Raw genomic sequence first — 19,323 nt, 5'->3', positions numbered from 1 at the left:
GCAATAAATCCTGAATTCCAATAACAGCGAGCGTTGAAAAATAATGCTTTTAGATTAGATGGCTCCAGTCGTGATGTTGACAATTCGCAATCTGTATCATCCTGATGTACCATTGACGGTAGGAGAACTACTAATCTTACCTATAACTTTTAATTTGGACTTTTTGAAAGAAAGAGCCACAACTATTGTGTTGAACAAACAAACATAAAGGACCCTTTTTTTTCAAAGACCTGACTTCAATCAAAGCAAGGGGGACACAAAGTGAACTAAGTTGCATATTACACCCTCACATGTAATACGTACAAGACGTCGACGTTTTCTCTATCGTTTGTGGTAGCTTAAGCGAAACAAGTTTCAGAGGACAGCTGGTAAAAGACTAACCATGAACACATCCGATCAAACCTGTTTCTTTTTGGACATACATTTGGACCAAACGAGAGAAACGTTAACAACTAATATCATAGTATGTTTTGTCAATTCAGTGTTTTCAATCGTAACATGTATTGCAAATGCTGTTACTCTTCATGTGATCCGGAAGACGCAAGAACTTCATTCGCCATCGTTCTTCCTTCTGTTTGTCTTGGCTGCTTCAGATCTCCTCGTTGGACTGATTTGTCAGCCATCTTTCGTAGGGCTCAAGATAGCTCAACTTGGGAATGACTTTAGTGTGTATTGTACCATGGGAATGGCTCATGTCATATCCAGTTGGACAACCTCTGGCGCTTCTTTGTTAACTTTAAGCGCAGTCTCTATCGATCGTCTTCTGGCTCTAACCCTGCATCTACGATATAATACGATTGTCACTGTTCCTCGCGTCTTTCAAACTGCTTTTTGTCTGTGGGTGTTTGCTATAACTGTCGTAATGCTGAGATTTTGGATTAAAAACTGGCTTGTGTTTCCTCTGGTAATAATACTTTTGACATTTTTTGTTACGACCTTGAGTACCTTACAGATAGTTCAAATCGTTCGGAGGCATCAGCGCCAGATAACACAGCAACAGGAGAGTGTTCAAAGTAACACGATAAACGTGTTCAAATGCAGAAAATCTGCTGTGACTGTCCTTTATGTTTACGGTTTGTTCGTGATATTCTATCTTCCATTTTTTATTACTATGCTTGTCGAAACATTTACTGGATACACAAAAGCAATGAAGATTGCCTATGATTACGTTTCAACTGTGGTTTTTATCAACTCTTTCTTGAACCCAGTTGTGTACTGTTGGAGAATCAGAGAGATGAGACGAGCCGTTAAGAACGTATTCAGGATGAACCAAAATGTGGTTACCTCTCTGGAAAGCAGAACAATGTCGAGACAATAAGAGTTCCTGGCTTTCTAATAGTATACGTACAGCCAGCAAAATTATGAAAGCAGTCCAATTATTTCGATGTAGTAAAATTTCCATTTCTTAGATTGGTTACTAAGTTTACCACCTCTGTCATCTTGGCAAGTAGACATGGCCGACACTTGCTGAATGAAATTTTCATTTATTCGAAAGATATTACTTCAAGTCCAGGATATTTGAATGCATGGGGAGTTTTCAACAAAATGACTTCTGTCGCTCTTGGACCAAAAATGTTTTTCAAGAGGTCATATTTAAGGTATTTAAGAATGATAAACGCAGTGGTTTCGTCGGAACTATTCATTTTTGGGCGATGAGTACAGCTGTGAATGAAGACAACAACGATAAAACAAAAATACCGAATGATGTTTTTTCTTTCGTAGTGTTTTTCTTGTTTTTTACTGCCTAACTTGAGTAGTTAATTGATTCAAAATCGATGTACAGTTATCCTTAATTTTAACTTACTGAACTATGGCTGCATACGTGTGTGCAAACGAACAGTTGTTTCTGTGTGTTTTAGTCCGCTGTTTTAGTTCGCTTATTTCTAGTCCGTCTTGGATGCCCACCTCCGAAAAATATAGTCAAACAAATTATTCGCCACAGCCATAGGTGAGAATTTACCTCGACTTCGTTCCGGTAATATTCATAAATTTTCACTACGCCTCCAGCGAATAACTGTTAAACGATTCTTAAATAGTACCTCGTAGCTATAAATCTTCATAATAGAAGAAGTTTCGTGAAGAACTGGTGGGATTAAATCGCCGCTTGTGTGTGCACCTGCTCACTAATGCATCAAGCTAAACAATGGAGTAGAGTTTAAGAGATCTTAGTTAAAACTGAAAGTAAGCGCGAACAATCACGGTTTTCGACGCCATCTTGATGGGTAGGCAAAGCGGTCAGAATTTAAAGTGTTTGCATGGGAATCCGATAGCAAAAAACTTTATCCAAAATTGAATTTTACACAATTTGTGAATAGCAACGTTAAAATATTAGGTAGAAGATTGTATCAACAAAGTTTGATTGATGTAGCTTGGCTAGAAGACGCTCAGTTATTTTTTCTAATTAGTTTATCTAGAAATTTAGCTTGGTAGACGCGGTTCGCGGGAAACAAAATTTTAGACGAATGCATGGGAAATTAAAAATTAACTGAGTGTGTTCTAGCCCAGTTACGTCCTTCAATTTTGGTGAACACAATCTGCTATCTAGCATGGCAAAGTTTATTTGAAAAAGTTATTTGCGACCCTATTCCCATACAAACACTTTAATTTCTGACTGCTTTGCCTACCCAACAAGATGGCGTCCAAAACTGCGATTAGGCCTATCAAAACGAAACATTGGAAGAGCAGTGCAGGATACGTATTCAATTTACAATGGAAGAGCAGGTGTTTCCCCAGCTGTTAAAAATTTCTATTTTGTGCATATGGATCTCACTGACATGATCAGGTAACTATTTACTTGTTACGTCTATACTATTTACCAAACAAGTGGGGCTTAATTCTAAAGTTCGCATACAAACCAGTTGCTAATGTCCGAATGTCGAATTGAATTCCAACGTACTTCAGATAACTTCATGTAGTTGAGCGAGAATCTGATCCAGGGGTGGGGGGACAAAAAGCACAATCACACATCTACCGTGATGAAATCTGGAATTTCGATTTCCAGATAACCTTGGTGAATAGCCAATCCCCCTTCAGAGAAAAAATGAAATTTCAAAAAAATTACAGTTCCCACGCCGGGAATCGAACCCGGGCCGCGGCGGTGAGAGCGCCGAATCCTAACCACTAAACCATGTGGGACGACTTCACGACTCGCAATGATAATAATCCACCTCATAATATTATCAGTTAAAATAACATCTGCATTCAAAGTGACAATCCACATGTAGTAATTCAATTTATAAATTTTTGGTAGAATCACAAGACAAGCTGTAGCTTTAAATCATTTTGAGTATACTGTCAATTCTTTACAATGAAGAGCGCGCAACTGTGATGAAAATGATGAAACTGCGATGAAATTGATGAAAAATTATTCTATAAACATGCAAAGTGTTGGAAAAACACAGGGTGAAATTAATCAAATGGCAACCGCACAGTGAATTTCGAAGTGTATCCAGAAACAGAAGCATAAAGTTTTGTTTCAATTTTCTTGTTTTTTTCTCTTTGTTTTTTTTTTCACAATTCTCGGAAGAATAACCAGTGGAGTTAATGTGATCATGATATGCATAGTTTAATTGATTTGGATACGCTTTTTTTTTTAGTTTGATCCTCGTGATTATCGTTTGATCGAGACGTGTCCCCGGTCCAATACTTGGAAAATATTTAACCGGCAATAGAACAATCTAACTGGTTGATTTAAGTTATTGCCCCCCTAAGAAAACTTAGTCTTGTAAATAACTGGAAAAGTAATTTCACAATTCTAATGAATATTTATTAACGTGCATATTGAAAAAGCCTCATGTATCTAGAATAACAGAGGAACTTGTTTCATTTGAAATATCCTATTCTCACTTATTAAAAAATACCGCCTATTGTTCTTAAAATCGGGAAAATGTTAATTAGAGATTTTTTGTTATTTCTTCCAGTCAAAAAAAAAAAAAAAACAGCAACAAAATAATCTGATCTTCGGTTTAACCAACGTTATTAAGCTTGTGATCTGCAATGGGAAAAAAATATTAAATAATCCCTGAATTTCAATAAAAGTGTTGAAAAAGACTGCTTTTAGATGAGAAGGCTCCAGTCGTGATGTTGACAATTCGCAATCTGTATGATCCTGAACTACCATCAGTGAAGGTAGGAGAACTATATAGAGTTTATAATTATAATCTTCTTCCACAAGTTTTAATTTGGATTTTGAAAGACAAGGCCACAACTATTGTGTTGAACAAACAAACATAAAGGACCCTTTTCCGCTTTCAAAAACTTGACTTCAATCAAACTAAGAGGACGCAGACTGAAATTGCATTATTAAACCCTCACAGTTGATACATTCGTGACATTGTCCTTACGTTTCTGGTAGCTTAATCAAGACAAGTTTCAGTGGGCAGCTGCTAAAAGACTAACCATGAACACAGCCAATCTAACGTGCGACTTTTTGGACATTCAGTTGGACCAAACGAGTGTAACGTTAACAGACAAAATTATAACATGTTTCCTCAATTCAGTGTTTTCAATCGCAGCATGTATTGGAAATGCTGTTATTCTACATGTGATTCGGAAGACGCAAGAACTTCATTCGCCATCGTTCTTCCTTCTGTTTTGCTTGGCTGCTTCAGATCTCCTCGTTGGACTGATTTGTCAGCCATCTTTCGTAGGGCTCAAGATAGCTGAACTTGGAAATGACTCAAATGTGTACTGTACCTTGGCAATAATTCAGGCCATATCCAGTTGGGCAACCTCTGGCGCTTCCTTGTTAACTTTAAGCGCAGTGTCAATCGATCGGCTTCTCGCTGTAATCCTACATCTACGATATAACACGATTGTCACTGTTCCTCGCGTCTTTCAAACTGTTGTTTGCCTGTGGGTGTTTTCTATAATTGTCGTAATGCTGAGATTTTGGATAAAAAAACTGGCTTGTGTTTCCGCTGGTAATAATACTTTTAACATTTTCTGTTACGACCTTGAGTACCTTAAAGATATTTCAAATCGTTCGGAGGCATCAGCGTCAGATAACACAGCAACAGGAGAGTGTTCAAAGTAACACGATAAACGTGCTCAAATGTAGAAAATCTGCTGTGACTGTCCTTTATGTTTACGGTTTGTTCGTGATATCCTATCTTCCAGTTTTTGTAATTATGCTTATACAAACATTTGCTGGAGTCACCAAAACAACGAAGATTGCCTTTAATTACGTAGCGACTGCGGTTTTTATCAACTCTTTCTTGAACCCAGTTTTGTATTGTTGGAGAATCAGAGAGATAAGACAAGCTGTTAAGAACGTATTCAGGATAAACCAGAATGAGGTTACCCCTCTGGAAAGTACAGCAATTTCAAGGCAATAGTTCTCGGACTTCAAATGTGTTGCTCTGCGTAAGTAGTATAGTTAAATTCGAGCTGTTAAAAGCCTTACACTGTGGAAAAGCCAAGAGGAAAACACCATACACGGCATATCTGCCCGTGTTTGCTACATCAGTGGGCAGTTTTCATTTTCTAAGTGTTTTGATAGTATAGTCAGCAAAATTACGAAAGCTGAACAATTTTTTTCAAATAGTGCCTCGTTGCCATAAGTCTTCATAGTAGACTCCTTATGTGTAGATGGCATGAAAGCTTGGTGTACATCATTCGAGGTTTTCTCAAAGTTATTTACTATTCGGTTTTCCTTTTTTCTTCATTTGTCTACGTTCATAGGCGTACGGGCAACTTTTTGCCGGGGGGGGGGGGGGCGGGGGGCGGTGAGCCATTTGCCCAAAACAATTCGCTCAAGTTGCCTAAATATTTACGAAACTGAGTCGAAAAGAAACGAGGGTCACTAACGGTGCACTAACATAGACCTACATGTGAAGTGAAAATATTCTTACATATGGTCTAGATAGCAGCAGACATGTAAAGATTTTAAGGAAAACGACCAATTTTTTAAGTTTAAAAGACATGTTTCGACAGAACTTCTGTCATCTTCAGTTGAATGAATGATTACAAAGCAAGTTGAATAATAAGTAGGCAAAAATGCTAATTAAGACAAATAGTAACAACAGAACGTGAAAAGGTGTAAATTAAAAGGATAATTTTAGATTTACATGGTGTAATTGCTGATTGAGGCAAGGTAGTTCTTTTTGAATATGGATAGCCTCCTTTATCTTGAGCTGAAAGCTGGTAGTGGCGTGATCTAAAATATGAAAGCAGTCTATTGAACACAATGAGCGACAACGTTCAGAATTCTGAAGATGTTTGAAGATGTGAGAGGCCTTATCAACGGCTAAGTGCTCACGTACGCGTGTGGAAAAATGTCGGGAGGTTTCGCCGACATAACAGGCATTACAGCCCGCACATGTAAACTTATAAACTACACGTGAACGAAGCCCGCCGGGGATAGGGTCTTTCACACCAAAAAGGTTACCTATCTTAAAGGAAGAAAAAACTAATTTGATGTCTAAATCATTACAATAGCGCTTGATTAAGTGTCGAATCTTCTTCTGAGTGATGACAGAAAAATGGCCTATGTACGGCAGCTTAGAGTAAAACGTGGGCGAGGTGGTAAGGGGGTAGCCCCGGGGACAATGATTGCTATGGGCCCCAGTGATGTAACGGTTAACCACTTTTTCAATTAAATGGGCAGGGAAAAGGTTCTTTTTGAGAATTTCAGTAAGCTTGGTTATATCCTCGTGTAACCCCAACCAAGTTTTGTTGATCTTGTAGGCCCTGTCAACAAGAGTCCTAATGAGACCTACTTTGTATGAGTACGAGGTGAAGCTAAAATAATTAGTTAATAACCCAGTAAAGGTTTTCTTACGGTAAACCCTAGTTAGGAAGGAATTAGTGTCACTATTATCAATAAGAACATCTAGAAAGGGTAATTTGCGATTAAGTTCTTTTTCCATAGTAAACCTTATGTTGGGGTGCCTAGAGTTAATGTAGTCAAAAAATATAACAGCATCGTGCTCCCAGTGAAATAAACAAAAAGTGTCGTCAACATACCTACGATAAAATAAAATTTTAGAGCATTGAAAATTTTCCAACCATAGTTTTTCATGATGTCCCATAAAAAGATTGGCTAATACGGGAGCAAGGGGAGACCCCATGGCCACACCGTCAATTTGGTCATAGAAAGAACCATTAAATAAGAAATGGGTCTGGGCGGTGGCTACAGTGAAAAGGCTTCTAAGTTCCGGTTTACTTAACTTAAGGTCAGGATTGCCCTCGGAAATGTAATTGACCGCCAGGTCAATACATTCCTCAAGAGGTATGTTAGTAAAGAGACTTTCCACATCGAAGGAAACCATAATTTACCAAACATAGATAAAGATTGAATGTCCTGTACAAAAGTAAAAGTGCCTGTAGCACAGTGTTCAGTTGGGATGTGCGGCGCCAAAAGATTGCATAGAAGCCTTTTCACTGTAGCCACCGCCCAGACCCATTTCTTATTTAATGGTTCTTTCTATGACCAAATTGGCGGTGTGGCCATGGGGTCTCCCCTTGCTCCCGTATTAGCCAATCTTTTTATGGGACATCATGAAAAACTATGGTTGGAAAATTTTCAATGCTCTAAAATTTTATTTTATCGTAGGTATGTTGACGACACTTTTTGTTTATTTCACTGGGAGCACGATGCTGTTATATTTTTTGACTACATTAACTCTAGGCACCCCAACATAAGGTTTACTATGGAAAAAGAACTTAATCGCAAATTACCCTTTCTAGATGTTCTTATTGATAATAGTGACACTAATTCCTTCCTAACTAGGGTTTACCGTAAGAAAACCTTTACTGGGTTATTAACTAATTATTTTAGCTTCACCTCGTACTCATACAAAGTAGGTCTCATTAGGACTCTTGTTGACAGGGCCTACAAGATCAACAAAACTTGGTTGGGGTTACACGAGGATATAACCAAGCTTACTGAAATTCTCAAAAAGAACCTTTTCCCTGCCCATTTAATTGAAAAAGTGGTTAACCGTTACATCACTGGGGCCCATAGCAATCATTGTCCCCGGGGCTACCCCCTTACCACCTCGCCCACGTTTTACTCTAAGCTGCCGTACATAGGCCATTTTTCTGTCATCACTCAGAAGAAGATTCGACACTTAATCAAGCGCTATTGTAATGATTTAGACATCAAATTAGTTTTTTCTTCCTTTAAGATAGGTAACCTTTTTGGTGTGAAAGACCCTATCCCCGGCGGGCTTCGTTCACGTGTAGTTTATAAGTTTACATGTGCGGGCTGTAATGCCTGTTATGTCGGCGAAACCTCCCGACATTTTTCCACACGCGTACGTGAGCACTTAGCCGTTGATAAGGCCTCTCACATCTTCAAACATCTTCAGAATTCTGAACGTTGTCGCTCATTGTGTTCAATAGACTGCTTTCATATTTTAGATCACGCCACTACCAGCTTTCAGCTCAAGATAAAGGAGGCTATCCATATTCAAAAAGAACTACCTTGCCTCAATCAGCAATTACACCATGTAAATCTAAAATTATCCTTTTAATTTACACCTTTTCACGTTCTGTTGTTACTATTTGTCTTAATTAGCATTTTTGCCTACTTATTATTCAACTTGCTTTGTAATCATTCATTCAACTGAAGATGACAGAAGTTCTGTCGAAACATGTCTTTTAAACTTAAAAAATTGGTCGTTTTCCTTAAAATTCTTACATATGATTCTATCATATGAGCTCATAAAACACGTTAAAAGAAATAGTTGTCTCTGCCATTTCGACGGCCGAAGATATCAGTGATACGATCCATGTCATTGTTGACTACAGAGTTGGCATATGCCCTTTCAATGTTAATAAGCGCGATGTTACTGACACGTTTTTGGCCCATGGTGCTGCCGAGGTAAGTTTTTAAACTGTACAACGCACTGAATGATCGTTCTGCAGAACATGATGTAGCATGTATCACTGCAATGATATGTACCAGATTAGAAAATTCTGGAAACATATCAAATAGATCATTCTGGTGCATTGTCTCCAGCATTTATGAAACAGTCATGCGATTCGGGTGTCAGCTACGATTTTCAGCTGCGTTTGTAACATGTTCACCCGCAAGGGCTTGAAGGCGGTGCGATGGGGTTGGTATGGGTGCCCTGGCTTCTCGTAATTCAAACTGAGAATTGGTCAGCCACTTCTTCATTTTCAGACCCATTGCTGATACTATCTGCCATATGGTGTTGAAACTTTCTTCAGTCCGACACTGGCGCAGGGTCTGAATGGTTATGTCGGCATTTCTACGAGCGGAGATGACGTCGACCGTCCTCCCCTGAAGATATCAGCACACACTATTAGTGTTGCTCAGGATTACTTTCAGCACACACAATCCGAAAACAAAGTCACAAATTGGAGTCAATAAGGCTCTGAGTAGGTTTTTGGATCTTTTTCTGAAGACAACGTGAGCAGGGTTTTTACAATGCGTTCCATTTGCCAAAATTTCTCTTGTTGCCCAAAAAATTCTGAGGTGCCCAAAATTTGGGGGGGGGGGGGACTGCAGCCCCCCCAAAAACTGTGACATAATAGACACGAAAAAACTTTTTAAATCTTTAGGTCTCTGATTCAAATCCTTCACTTTGCTGCTAAGTAGATTTGTTCTCGGTAGTCCCGAGTTCAACTCCTCGACCGCGCTGTGCAAATAGCCAACTGGTCAGCCTTCCAACAGTTGGGATTGCTAATAGTCCTGAATAGTTTATGTTTGAATCAGTGAAATGTTTGTTTATTTATTTACAGTGTTCCCGATAGACCGTTTTCGATATACTAAAATTCAGCTTGGCAGTGGGGCTTAGAGGACTCAAACAGAGTAGTCCAGCATCTCTTCCAGACCTGTATTTTCATTGGTTCTGGTAACCTGTAGCTTTTATTGTTTCAAGAGATAGGGGCATTGATCATTTATGTATTTGTTTCGTGAGCCAATAACAAACGGTGTTTGGACAGCTACTGACCTGCCCCATAAACAGAGGGAATCGAATGACCATGTTTATTAATTTCTTTTGTTTGTGTCATCTAGGCCTCACCATCAAGCTGAATTTTATATATCGACAGTGGCCTATTAGCACAATAGTGCTAAATACATTTGAGACTTAAATAAAGTTATTTATTTATCATTTTATTTTATTATCCATTTCCATCCATCTGTGTAAATTGCATAGTCGAAACAGTGTTTCAACAAAGACCCGAGGGGGGGAAGGGGGGAAACAGCATTTTTGCCTCTATAAAGAAAACAGTTATCAATACTCAGAAACTATAAGTGATGAGCATTAGTATATTACTTTTTACGCATTCTGATTGGTTAGCTTAAAGGAGGTAACTATAGCATAGTACTATTTACCTCCATTTCGGTGAATAATTGTGAAATATCTGTTTCCAGCTAGAATTCTTATGTCATTTGTTGTACTGTTTGTAGCTTGGATCTAATACTATGTAGTAGATTAAATATCACAAATATACATTAGTATGGACATCTTTTGTCATTTTTGCAACAAACTGATGGTTTTTCGGTGTGGACGATTTCAGTATATCTCCATTTTTAAAGAGGAAAAACAAGAAGTATCGCTCACAAAGTCGTAATGTTCAAAGGAGCCGCCTTAGTCCCTGATTTAACGCACTTTCACAACAGCCATAAGGTTCAACAACAACAGATACAACAACGATAGAGGAAGTGGCCAGCAACGAGAAGTCACTTTCTTAAATCTGTGCGAGTTACGTGCGTTAACAATAGAGTTTTTTAAACAGAAAATGATTGACATTAACAGTGGTTACTGACTGAAGTTTCTATGTCTTTAAAGGAGTATGCTTGTTATGCTCCAGTTCCCAAATGATATAGTAACGAAGATTCGGCACTCTTATCTTCGGGAACAGGGATAGGGGCGAAGGGATGGCGCAGTGGTGTGAACGTTCGCCTGCCATCAATGCGGCCTGTGTTTGATTCCGGCCCGGTGCCATATGGGAATTGAGTTTGTTTTTCGCTCTCGCCTTGCTCCGAGGGTTGTTATCCTGGTTCTCCGGTTTTCTCCCTTCATAAAAACCGATATCCCCAAATTTCAATTCGACCGGGATAGAGGGGCTCGAAATTTCTATCGCGTGATAGTTGACGAGGGCGTGGCTTCCTTTCTAAAGATTGAATTTATTTATTCCAAGTGCGGTTTTCAAACGCCTTAAGTTCAACTGTAAGTTGAAAGACAGCCGCACTCTTTCTTTTGGCTGCAGTTCCTTATTGCTTGCATTATGTAAATAGAATTACCAATTGTTTACCTCGCAGTGGTCGCTATCCTTGCAGGGCCCTTGCGCTGTGATTCCACAACACATAGATTTGTATGCCGACCAAATCTGAATACTATTTCTCAGGTAGATTTTAGACTGTTTTGAAAGGTAAATATACAACTGCGTTTTCATTCTAGTTTCGTTCAAACAACAGTCATGCTTTTTAACATCACAATTGATGTATCCCGTATGTTATGTGCAACAAAAGCTCTTCTTCCGAAAAGCAATCATGAAAACAGAAACTATTGTTTTAACTCAAGGCTGCGTTTTCTTCAGTTTTAACTAAAAAAAAAAATGCCTTACAGATGACCTAGACTTTAGTATTTTCGCAACCAAAATTAAGACGACTCAAGCTATTTTCTCGCTTAAAAATAAACAGGCGAAAAGTCCCAAATTAAAAGTCACGCCTGAAACTAAGAAAAATAGAGCACCAGCAATGAACCAAGAGACAGCTGCTTGCGTTGTATGATAAAAAGGTTGATACTATATGCATCGTTCTTGTCACATTTTTCTTTGAATATTGAAGGAACAGTCACCAATGTTAACAAATACCAACAAGTAGAACAGATCTCTCAGAAGTTCAATTAGCATCAAACCACGGACTAGTTATCTGCTGCTGTCATTTTCGTTAGCTGATTAACCAGCTACTGAAATTTAGGTGGCAATCACGCGATGAACAAAACACAGCTAACCTGTTTCTATTTAAAGGTAAATTTGGACCAAACAGGAAACGAAACGCAAACAGCTAATATTGTAATATGTGTTCTCAATTCAGCGTTTTCTCTGATAACATGTACGGGAAATTCTGTTATTCTGTATGTGATCTGGAAAACGCAGGAACTTCATTCGCCATCTTTCATCCTTTTGTCCTGCCTCGCCGCTGCAGATCTCCTCGTTGGACTGGTTTGTCAACCATTTTTCGTGGCGTACAAGATGGCTGAACTTGCGAATAATCTAAGCATGTACTGTTCCTTGAGGATGATATATAACATTCCCGGCTGGATAACGACTGGTGTGTCTTTGGTAACTCTAAGCTTAGTCTCAGTTCATCAACTTCTTGCTTTGACCCTGCATTTACGATACAACGCGATCGTCACCGTTTCCCGCGTGTTTCAAATCAGTGCGTGTGTTTGGATACTTTCTATAACGGGTATTACGTCGAGGTTCTATGTGAGAAACTGGATTGCCATTCCAGCGGTAACATTACTTTTAACATTTCTTGTTACAGCCCTGAGCACCTTGAAGATATTTCAAATCGTCCGTAAACATCAGCGCCAGATAAGCCAACAAGAGCAGAGTGTTCAAAGTAACACGATAAACGTGCTCAAATGTAGAAAATCTGCTGTGACTGTAATTTACGTTTATGGTTTGTTTGTGATGTTTTATCTTCCATTTCATGCGATGATTTTCGTAGAAAAATTTTCTGGATACACATTAACAGTAAAAATTGCCTATGACTTTGCAGCAACTGTTGTTTTCATTAACTCCTTCTTGAATCCATTTGTCTTCTGCTGGAGATTTGGAGAAATGCGACGAGCTGTGAAGAATACACTTAGAAAAAACTGAGTTTCATTAAACTGAGAACCAAACCTACCGAGATTGATTACATACAAACATTCACAACCAGAGCGGTCCCTCACCAGGCACAAGATTTAAAAGATCAGTGATAAATGGCAACAGTCTTAAACAGATGCGGCAATGGCGAGGCCTTCCAGGACCATATAAGAGTGCAATTGGTGAAAAGAGATCAATGGTAAAGAACGAGACACGAGTCAAGCCACAAACGCTGAACTGCAAAAAATTGGACAAAACAGAAAAAAGAAAAAAAGATGGCGGTAGAAAAAAAGATAGCGACTGGTACATCCACCCATAGTTCTTAGCGCACGAAAACCTAAACAACGTTCATAAAAACGTAAAGAAACATTATAATATCTTCAAACCCAGGCCACTAGCTCGATGTCCTTAGTACAGGGACAAATATTTTAGTTATAAGGCTTTCTTTGTGCCTTTTGGGCTGTGTTAGGTTCGCGAGGCATTGTGGTAAAATGTACAGCCGCCATCCTTTTTCCTACGGTGGATTAGGACACACCAACAAGGTCGACGAAGAGTGTGATCGTCCTGCCGTTTGTCCGCTGGGAAGGTTGACCGTTGTCGCTGTTGCTGGTGGTAACTAACGTTTCAAAAACCCGAGGAGATGTCACCTTCAGAGTCACGCAAAAAGTTGTTTCTGTTAATTTTGGTCCGTTGACGATTCACTGGGATTTAAGTTTTTGTGTCTAAGATTCGTGTCAAGTTCCTCAACAATGATTGGTTAGTTCTAGTGAGTCCTGATCATCTGTCTGATGTACGTGAACGTCCTGCGTCAAACCCATTTACTATATTGGTCAAAGCACTAGAAAATTGCTCACAAAAGAAAATAACCTTTCTATAGGCAAAAGACAGTTCAACCTCGTACAAAGTCAAGCCGGACAGCTGCTGGATAATGGATCCCTGAGTCATCTAAACAGAGACCGGTTTTGAAAGCTGGTACACTAACCTAGAACAAACGCCTCTTAACAGATGTCAACAACTACCGGCGCCTTACAAACGACTTATCCGCGACAGAAACGAAACCGACAAACGGACTTCTAACAGACCGACTTAACAATACACGGACCAAAAACCGACCTACTTGACTAACAATAGACGGATCGAAACCCACCAATGACTGATGACAAACTTTACACGAGTCTTTCAGCCAATACCATCATGGCTATACTGACCAATCACGTTCAACGGACCAGACTTATAACATCATCGACTGACAAATACTATTCACTTGACTCTGAAGATGACTTCCGCTCAGGTTGTCGAAACGTCAGTCACCAACAACAGTTCTTTTCAGAACTACACTCGCCCGGACGATCACACTATACGAACTACTGATACTCCTGGGTTCAAACCATTTACTGAGCAGAAATACTCCAAGCCGGATCCAGCAGTTATGAGCCATCGGCGCCGAGGCTTCGCTTTTTCTTTGGTTGGAGTCGTCAATTCAAGGGTTTCATCGTAATTTTTTTACGGATAGCTGCTGCATCAATAGCCAAACATAAGTTACAGTAACGTTCAAGAACGCTGCACCGTACCACACTTAAACTTTTTATGCAGATCGCATTTTCATAACTCCCGAGCACATTTTATTTTCCCTGTTTGATTTGTGTTCCATTAAGCTGGCCATACAAATATGGAAAGCGAAATCTGGGAGGTAAATCCCTACTACCACTTCTCTAACAGACCTCGCTATAGATACACTGGGTTGTTTTTGCGTGGGCTCTTACACTGGTCTGATGCATAACAGGGAGTTTAGGAAACCACGACGGCGACGTCGAGGACAACATCGATTAAAAACGAGGTTATATTTTTCTTACGAATCTTGTGGTACTCTAGAGTCATTTACTGTAATTTGTTTATCGCTGTCAAAGCTATCACGAAAACTGAATCTAGGACACATCGATTAATTCGAATTCAAATAAAAATTTAAAAAACTAACCGTCGTGGTTCACGTTCTCTAGACAACGCAGAAGAAGATCATTTCACGTTGCTGTTTTGCAGAGGACGGCAAAGAAATGTACCAAGAATTATAACGCACGTGCACAGCCATTGTTCTGCTCATTCAACTTTTCGTTTAGCGACGTTACCGTTGCCGCTGCCGTCGTGGTAATCTTAAGCTCCCTAATTTTTAAGGAAGGTGGAGGATAATAGTGAGCAGTGTTCACTCTTTGATGGGTTAAGACGGTGATACTTTTTCTTTTATTCGCCGCTGATAAATTATGCCCGTAATTATGCTCTCCCTCAGAGGCCCCGTCCAGGCTACTATACGCCGAAGAAATATGAAAACGCCGTTTTATTTCTCCGATTTCGCCTACCGTCCACACTAATCCGTCTCGAAAACGGAGCTCGTAAACGCTCTTCAAAACGGAGGTATTTGAAAACGATAGCTTTGCGTTTTAGTGTGGAAGGAAAACATTTTGAAAACCGACCTTTTCAAAAACGATGACGTCACGATAATCACGTGATTTCCCTGCCTCAGTTTTCTCAAACACAAATTCAAAATGACCGACTGTTGCGTTTTCAAATTTCTCCAGTCCGGCTCAGCCTGGACGGAAAACAGTTGACGCGTTTTCAGAGTGAAAACACCGTTTTCAAACTTCTCTGGCGTAGTGTGCACGGGACCCGAAATTTTTTACTTGGGCGAGCGATGCTCTGTAAAACTGCACAGCTGCCTGGGGCAACAAACATAACCTACTCGTAAAGGCAGCAACAGATTAACAGCTTAACCCTTGATTAGCGCGTCTTTAATAGACTGCGGGAAAACAACACACGAACGCCAAGCGATTCGACCCGGTGGACAAACGCGAAGTTTTTATTTATTGTTTGGTGTGTATTAGAGAGTTAACAACTGACATGCAAAATGTTTTGTACGTCAGGCAAACATTTAATTTATCTCAAGGAAAAATACTGATCCCAATGCAAATTTGAAAGCACCGAGTGTAGCATAGTAATAAAAAAGTTTAATAAAGAAATTCAAATGGTTTGTCAGTCGTAGAAGGATTAACTGCGGAGCTTGAGTAATTATAAAGACAACCAGAGTGTTAATTTTTATTTGAGACGTGTAATAAAACACTTGATGACTGTCCTCACGGAAAACAGTGAATTTTGTTCCCTTCCTTACAGAGAGAAAGAGTCTGGAAGAGATTAACTGATAACAAAGAATTAATCCCGGGATTATTCAGAAGAATTCCGAGGTCTTTCAAAGATCCCTGAAAATCAGTCGAATACAAACACCTTGAACACCCTAAAGCCTGGTTTTAGTAGCGACGCAAGCACAAGCAAAAACACAATAACTCTTATTTCACCATGAAAACGGCTATGACGCAAGCGAAAGCACAAGGAGCATCTTTTTTCTTTTTCTTGAGCTTGCGCTTATGCTTGCGTTTGCGCTGCAACAAGTGAAAACGAAATACCGCTCAGGCATAACACAAGCACAAGGATATTTACCACACGTGGTTGTGTTTGGCCAATGAAAACACTGGATCCAGATTACCTCGCGCCTAAAACGTTTGGAAGGTTGGGATGATTTTGCTTGTGCTTGTGTTTGCGTCGAATTTCGTTTTCACTTGGGTAATCCTTATTGCTTGCGTTTGTGCTTGCGCTAGTGCCTGCCTTGCCAGTGAAAACCAGGCTTGCGTGAGACCAAAATCCGCGGTGTACAACCCTAAGCGAGAGGATGAGCACCCTCAACTTTTTCATGTGGAAGAATCCAGCACTGCCATTATATTTTGAGTAGGGGGAGGGGGGGAGGATTGGGCAATTTTCTGGGGCGTACATGATTTTTTGGGTAGGCAATAGCTTCTGCAATATATATATATTTTAAAGACAAACACAGGACCTGTTTAGTTGAAAGCACTTCGTCGATTTTTTTTTCCCACAGCTTCCCCAATTGTGCTATTTTAATTTTCTCTTTTTTTTTTTTTTTTTTTCAGCAGTTTTTGCTGTGCAAGAATGTTTTGTTTTCAAAATTAACCACCCACCCCTCCCCCTCCCTCAAAAAAATAATGGTCCGTCTCTCATCAAGGCTTGCTTAATAGTGTCAATCATTATGAGTTCATTGTTATCCTACGTCAGTTTTGCACACGTCATCCCGTCATTTCGTCAAGGTTACTTTTCATTAGCGTGTAAGGATAAGCAATATACAAAGACTTATTAAGTTGCTGCTAATTAAGTAACACCTGTTTGTGAGGATATTTTCCTTACAAAAAGCGCTACTAATCTACTGTCATAGTTTATTTGTTCATGTAGATAATTTTAATTTTATGTATAGTTTTTTTTCCTTGATACTTTTAATTTTCCTCGAAGATATAAGGTATGTGTAGCTACGTTAAATTCGAGAATAAATAGAGTTAATATCTTTAAATATGTATGTATGCTTATGCACTAATGAAAACCTGCCTTGAAAGGTCTCAGAAGTGCTTGAAGTGTTTCATAGATATAACACAAAACACCTACTGCAAATTAAAATCCTCCTCCGCCTCCACTGTATACACTCAAGAATATTGTTTTTCGGGCCGAGGCTGAATATTCTTATTTTTCAGCCTATTTTAGGCCGAAAATATTCTTGTGAACATTCTTAGGTTATGGCATATGCATGTCGGTTTTCGACTGTACGTATTTGGTGTCTGTATAGATTAAAGTAATTTTGGAGCAGTAGGCATTAAAGCCTGGTATAACGCAAATAACTTCTTGGTATCCGACATACGGCTAGTGCTCTTTTGTTGCTTTTTGGCTAGTTTTGCCGTTTAGAGAATGGAAGAATTTTATACGTTTAGTTAATTTAAAAACATATAATTATATTGCGTGTACAAATTTTCAACACACAGAATTATATCCTTTCAAAATCTTAGTCTCGGGTTTATCCTTACAATACTATTAAAATTTGGCAAATTTCAGCCTCGATATTCTTATAAAATACATTCTTATAAAAAAAATGTGTATTACGCTTTCAAGTTCAACTTTTTCCCAATGTGGTCTTAACAGCTCGTCTAATTTCTCCAATTCTTAAGCAATACACAACTGGATTTAAGAAGGAGTTGATAAAAATAGCAGTTGCTGCATAGTCATAAGCGATTTTTACTGCCAAAGTGTATCCAAAGAATGAATCCACAAGCATTGTCGCACACAAAGGAAGATAGAATAACAGGATCAAACCATAAATATAAAGAATAGTCACAGCAGACCGCCTACATTTGAGCACGTTTATCGTGTTGTTTTGAACATTTTGTTGTTGTTGAGTTATCTGACGCTGATGTCTACGCACAATGTGAAATATCTTCAGAGTGCTCAGGGCTGTAACAAGCAAAGTGAAAAGTAACATTACCGTCGGAAAAATGACCCAGTTTTTGAAGAAAAACCTTGACATAACTCCCGTTATAGAAAAGATCCAGAGAAAAACAGCGGTTCGATGTACGCGAGGAACAGTGACAATGGTCGTGTAGCGTAAATGAAGTGTTAAAGCGAGAAGTCGATCAACCGACACCACGCTTAAAATTAGCAAAGATACGCCTGATGTAGTCCAGCCAGATATTGTCTGAATCATCCTCAAAACACAATACAGACTAAAGTCATTTCCAAGTTCGGCTAGCTTATACGCCACGTAAAATGGCTGACAAATCAGTCCAACGAGGAGATCCGAAACAGCCAGGTAAAACAGAAGGATGAACGAAGGCGAATGAAGTTCTTGCGTTTTCCAAATTGCTTGTAGAATAACAGAATTTCCCAAACAGGTTATCATGCAAAACACTGCATTGAGAATACAAGTTAGAATATTAGCTGTTTGTGTTGCTTCTGTTTTGTCCAAGTTTATGTCCAAAAAGGAACATGTCCGCAGCTGGGAGTTGTTATTCATCTTGCGGTAACTATGTGTCCACTGTTAACATCCCAAAGAGGTTCAAGCCAATGTCATAAGTGATTGTCAATCTCTAAGTACAATTTGCAGGTACGTAAATGTGTCAAGGAAAGCTTTTCAAGGACTTGAAGATTATCCTGTTTTGTATGTTGATCACAAAACTTAATTGCGACTGCTTCCTTCAATAGGCTAAAATTAAAATGTGTCAAACTGAAGTGAAAGTGAATTCCAATTTCATATGCCCGCTAATTTGAGGGTATTGTTCAGGTTTCTTAACAAAATTTGTAATTATAATCACATTGAGCACCCTACTAAAACTGAGGTAATATCAGTATATATCATATTCACTATAAGCTATTTCAGTTTCTAAAAGCACGGCTACTTCAGTCTCTAAAAACAGGGTTTCTTTTTCTGATTTTGCTAGATTTCAGCAGCAACAATTAAGGTAAGCTTATGAAGTCGTCTTGTGGCAACTACGCGAAATTTATTTAGTGTCAGTTTCGAAACTCTACTTTTGAAATTTTATTCTCGCGATATATTCACTTACATTGAAGGCGGAAGATCATATTACTTCTTCGGATTTTGCTCAACGAAATATTGGTTCAGTTTGATGGAAATTGAGTTTATTTGCGATATTATAG

The 19,323-nt window shown here is 39.0% G+C and overlaps 3 protein-coding genes, 1 non-coding gene and 1 pseudogene across 4 annotated transcripts; 3 read left to right on the top strand and 2 right to left on the bottom strand.

Annotated features, from left to right (window-relative positions):
- Positions 1 to 382: 382 nt before the first annotated feature.
- Positions 383 to 1,318, top strand: LOC145466729 (melanocortin receptor 5-like). Its single transcript, XM_081450438.1, has one exon. The coding sequence runs from the start codon at positions 383 to 385 to the stop codon at positions 1,316 to 1,318; it is 936 nt and encodes a 311-aa protein (XP_081306564.1).
- A 1,745-nt stretch (positions 1,319 to 3,063) lies between these two features.
- Trnae-cuc (transfer RNA glutamic acid (anticodon CUC)) lies at positions 3,064 to 3,135 on the bottom strand. The gene has a single exon. It is a non-coding gene; the product is annotated as a tRNA-Glu (tRNA).
- Positions 3,136 to 4,399: 1,264 nt separating this feature from the next.
- Positions 4,400 to 5,654, top strand: LOC145466411 (melanocyte-stimulating hormone receptor-like; annotated as a pseudogene).
- Positions 5,655 to 11,905: 6,251 nt separating this feature from the next.
- Positions 11,906 to 15,918, top strand: LOC145465803 (melanocyte-stimulating hormone receptor-like). The gene has a single exon (XM_081449562.1). It carries the CDS (start codon positions 11,914 to 11,916, stop codon positions 12,805 to 12,807), a length of 894 nt encoding a protein of 297 aa, XP_081305688.1. The 5' UTR covers positions 11,906 to 11,913; the 3' UTR covers positions 12,808 to 15,918.
- Positions 15,919 to 17,785: 1,867 nt separating this feature from the next.
- Positions 17,786 to 18,682, bottom strand: LOC145466608 (trace amine-associated receptor 13c-like). The gene has a single exon (XM_081450317.1). The coding sequence runs from the start codon at positions 18,680 to 18,682 to the stop codon at positions 17,786 to 17,788; it is 897 nt and encodes a 298-aa protein (XP_081306443.1).
- Positions 18,683 to 19,323: the final 641 nt, after the last annotated feature.

Source organism: Orbicella franksi, chromosome 13, assembly GCF_964199315.1.
Source record: "Orbicella franksi chromosome 13, jaOrbFran1.1, whole genome shotgun sequence".
Taxonomy (NCBI): domain Eukaryota; kingdom Metazoa; phylum Cnidaria; class Anthozoa; order Scleractinia; family Merulinidae; genus Orbicella; species Orbicella franksi.
Note: the sequence above shows the minus strand (reverse complement) of the source record. Positions and strands in the feature narration are given on the sequence as shown.

Bases quoted from the DNA above. Each gene is read 5' to 3' on its own strand.
- LOC145466729 (XM_081450438.1), top strand. From the start codon at position 383: ATGAACACATCCGATCAAACCTGTTTCTTTTTGGACATACATTTGGAC.
- LOC145465803 (XM_081449562.1), top strand. From the start codon at position 11,914: ATGAACAAAACACAGCTAACCTGTTTCTATTTAAAGGTAAATTTGGAC.
- LOC145466608 (XM_081450317.1), bottom strand. From the start codon at position 18,682: ATGAATAACAACTCCCAGCTGCGGACATGTTCCTTTTTGGACATAAAC.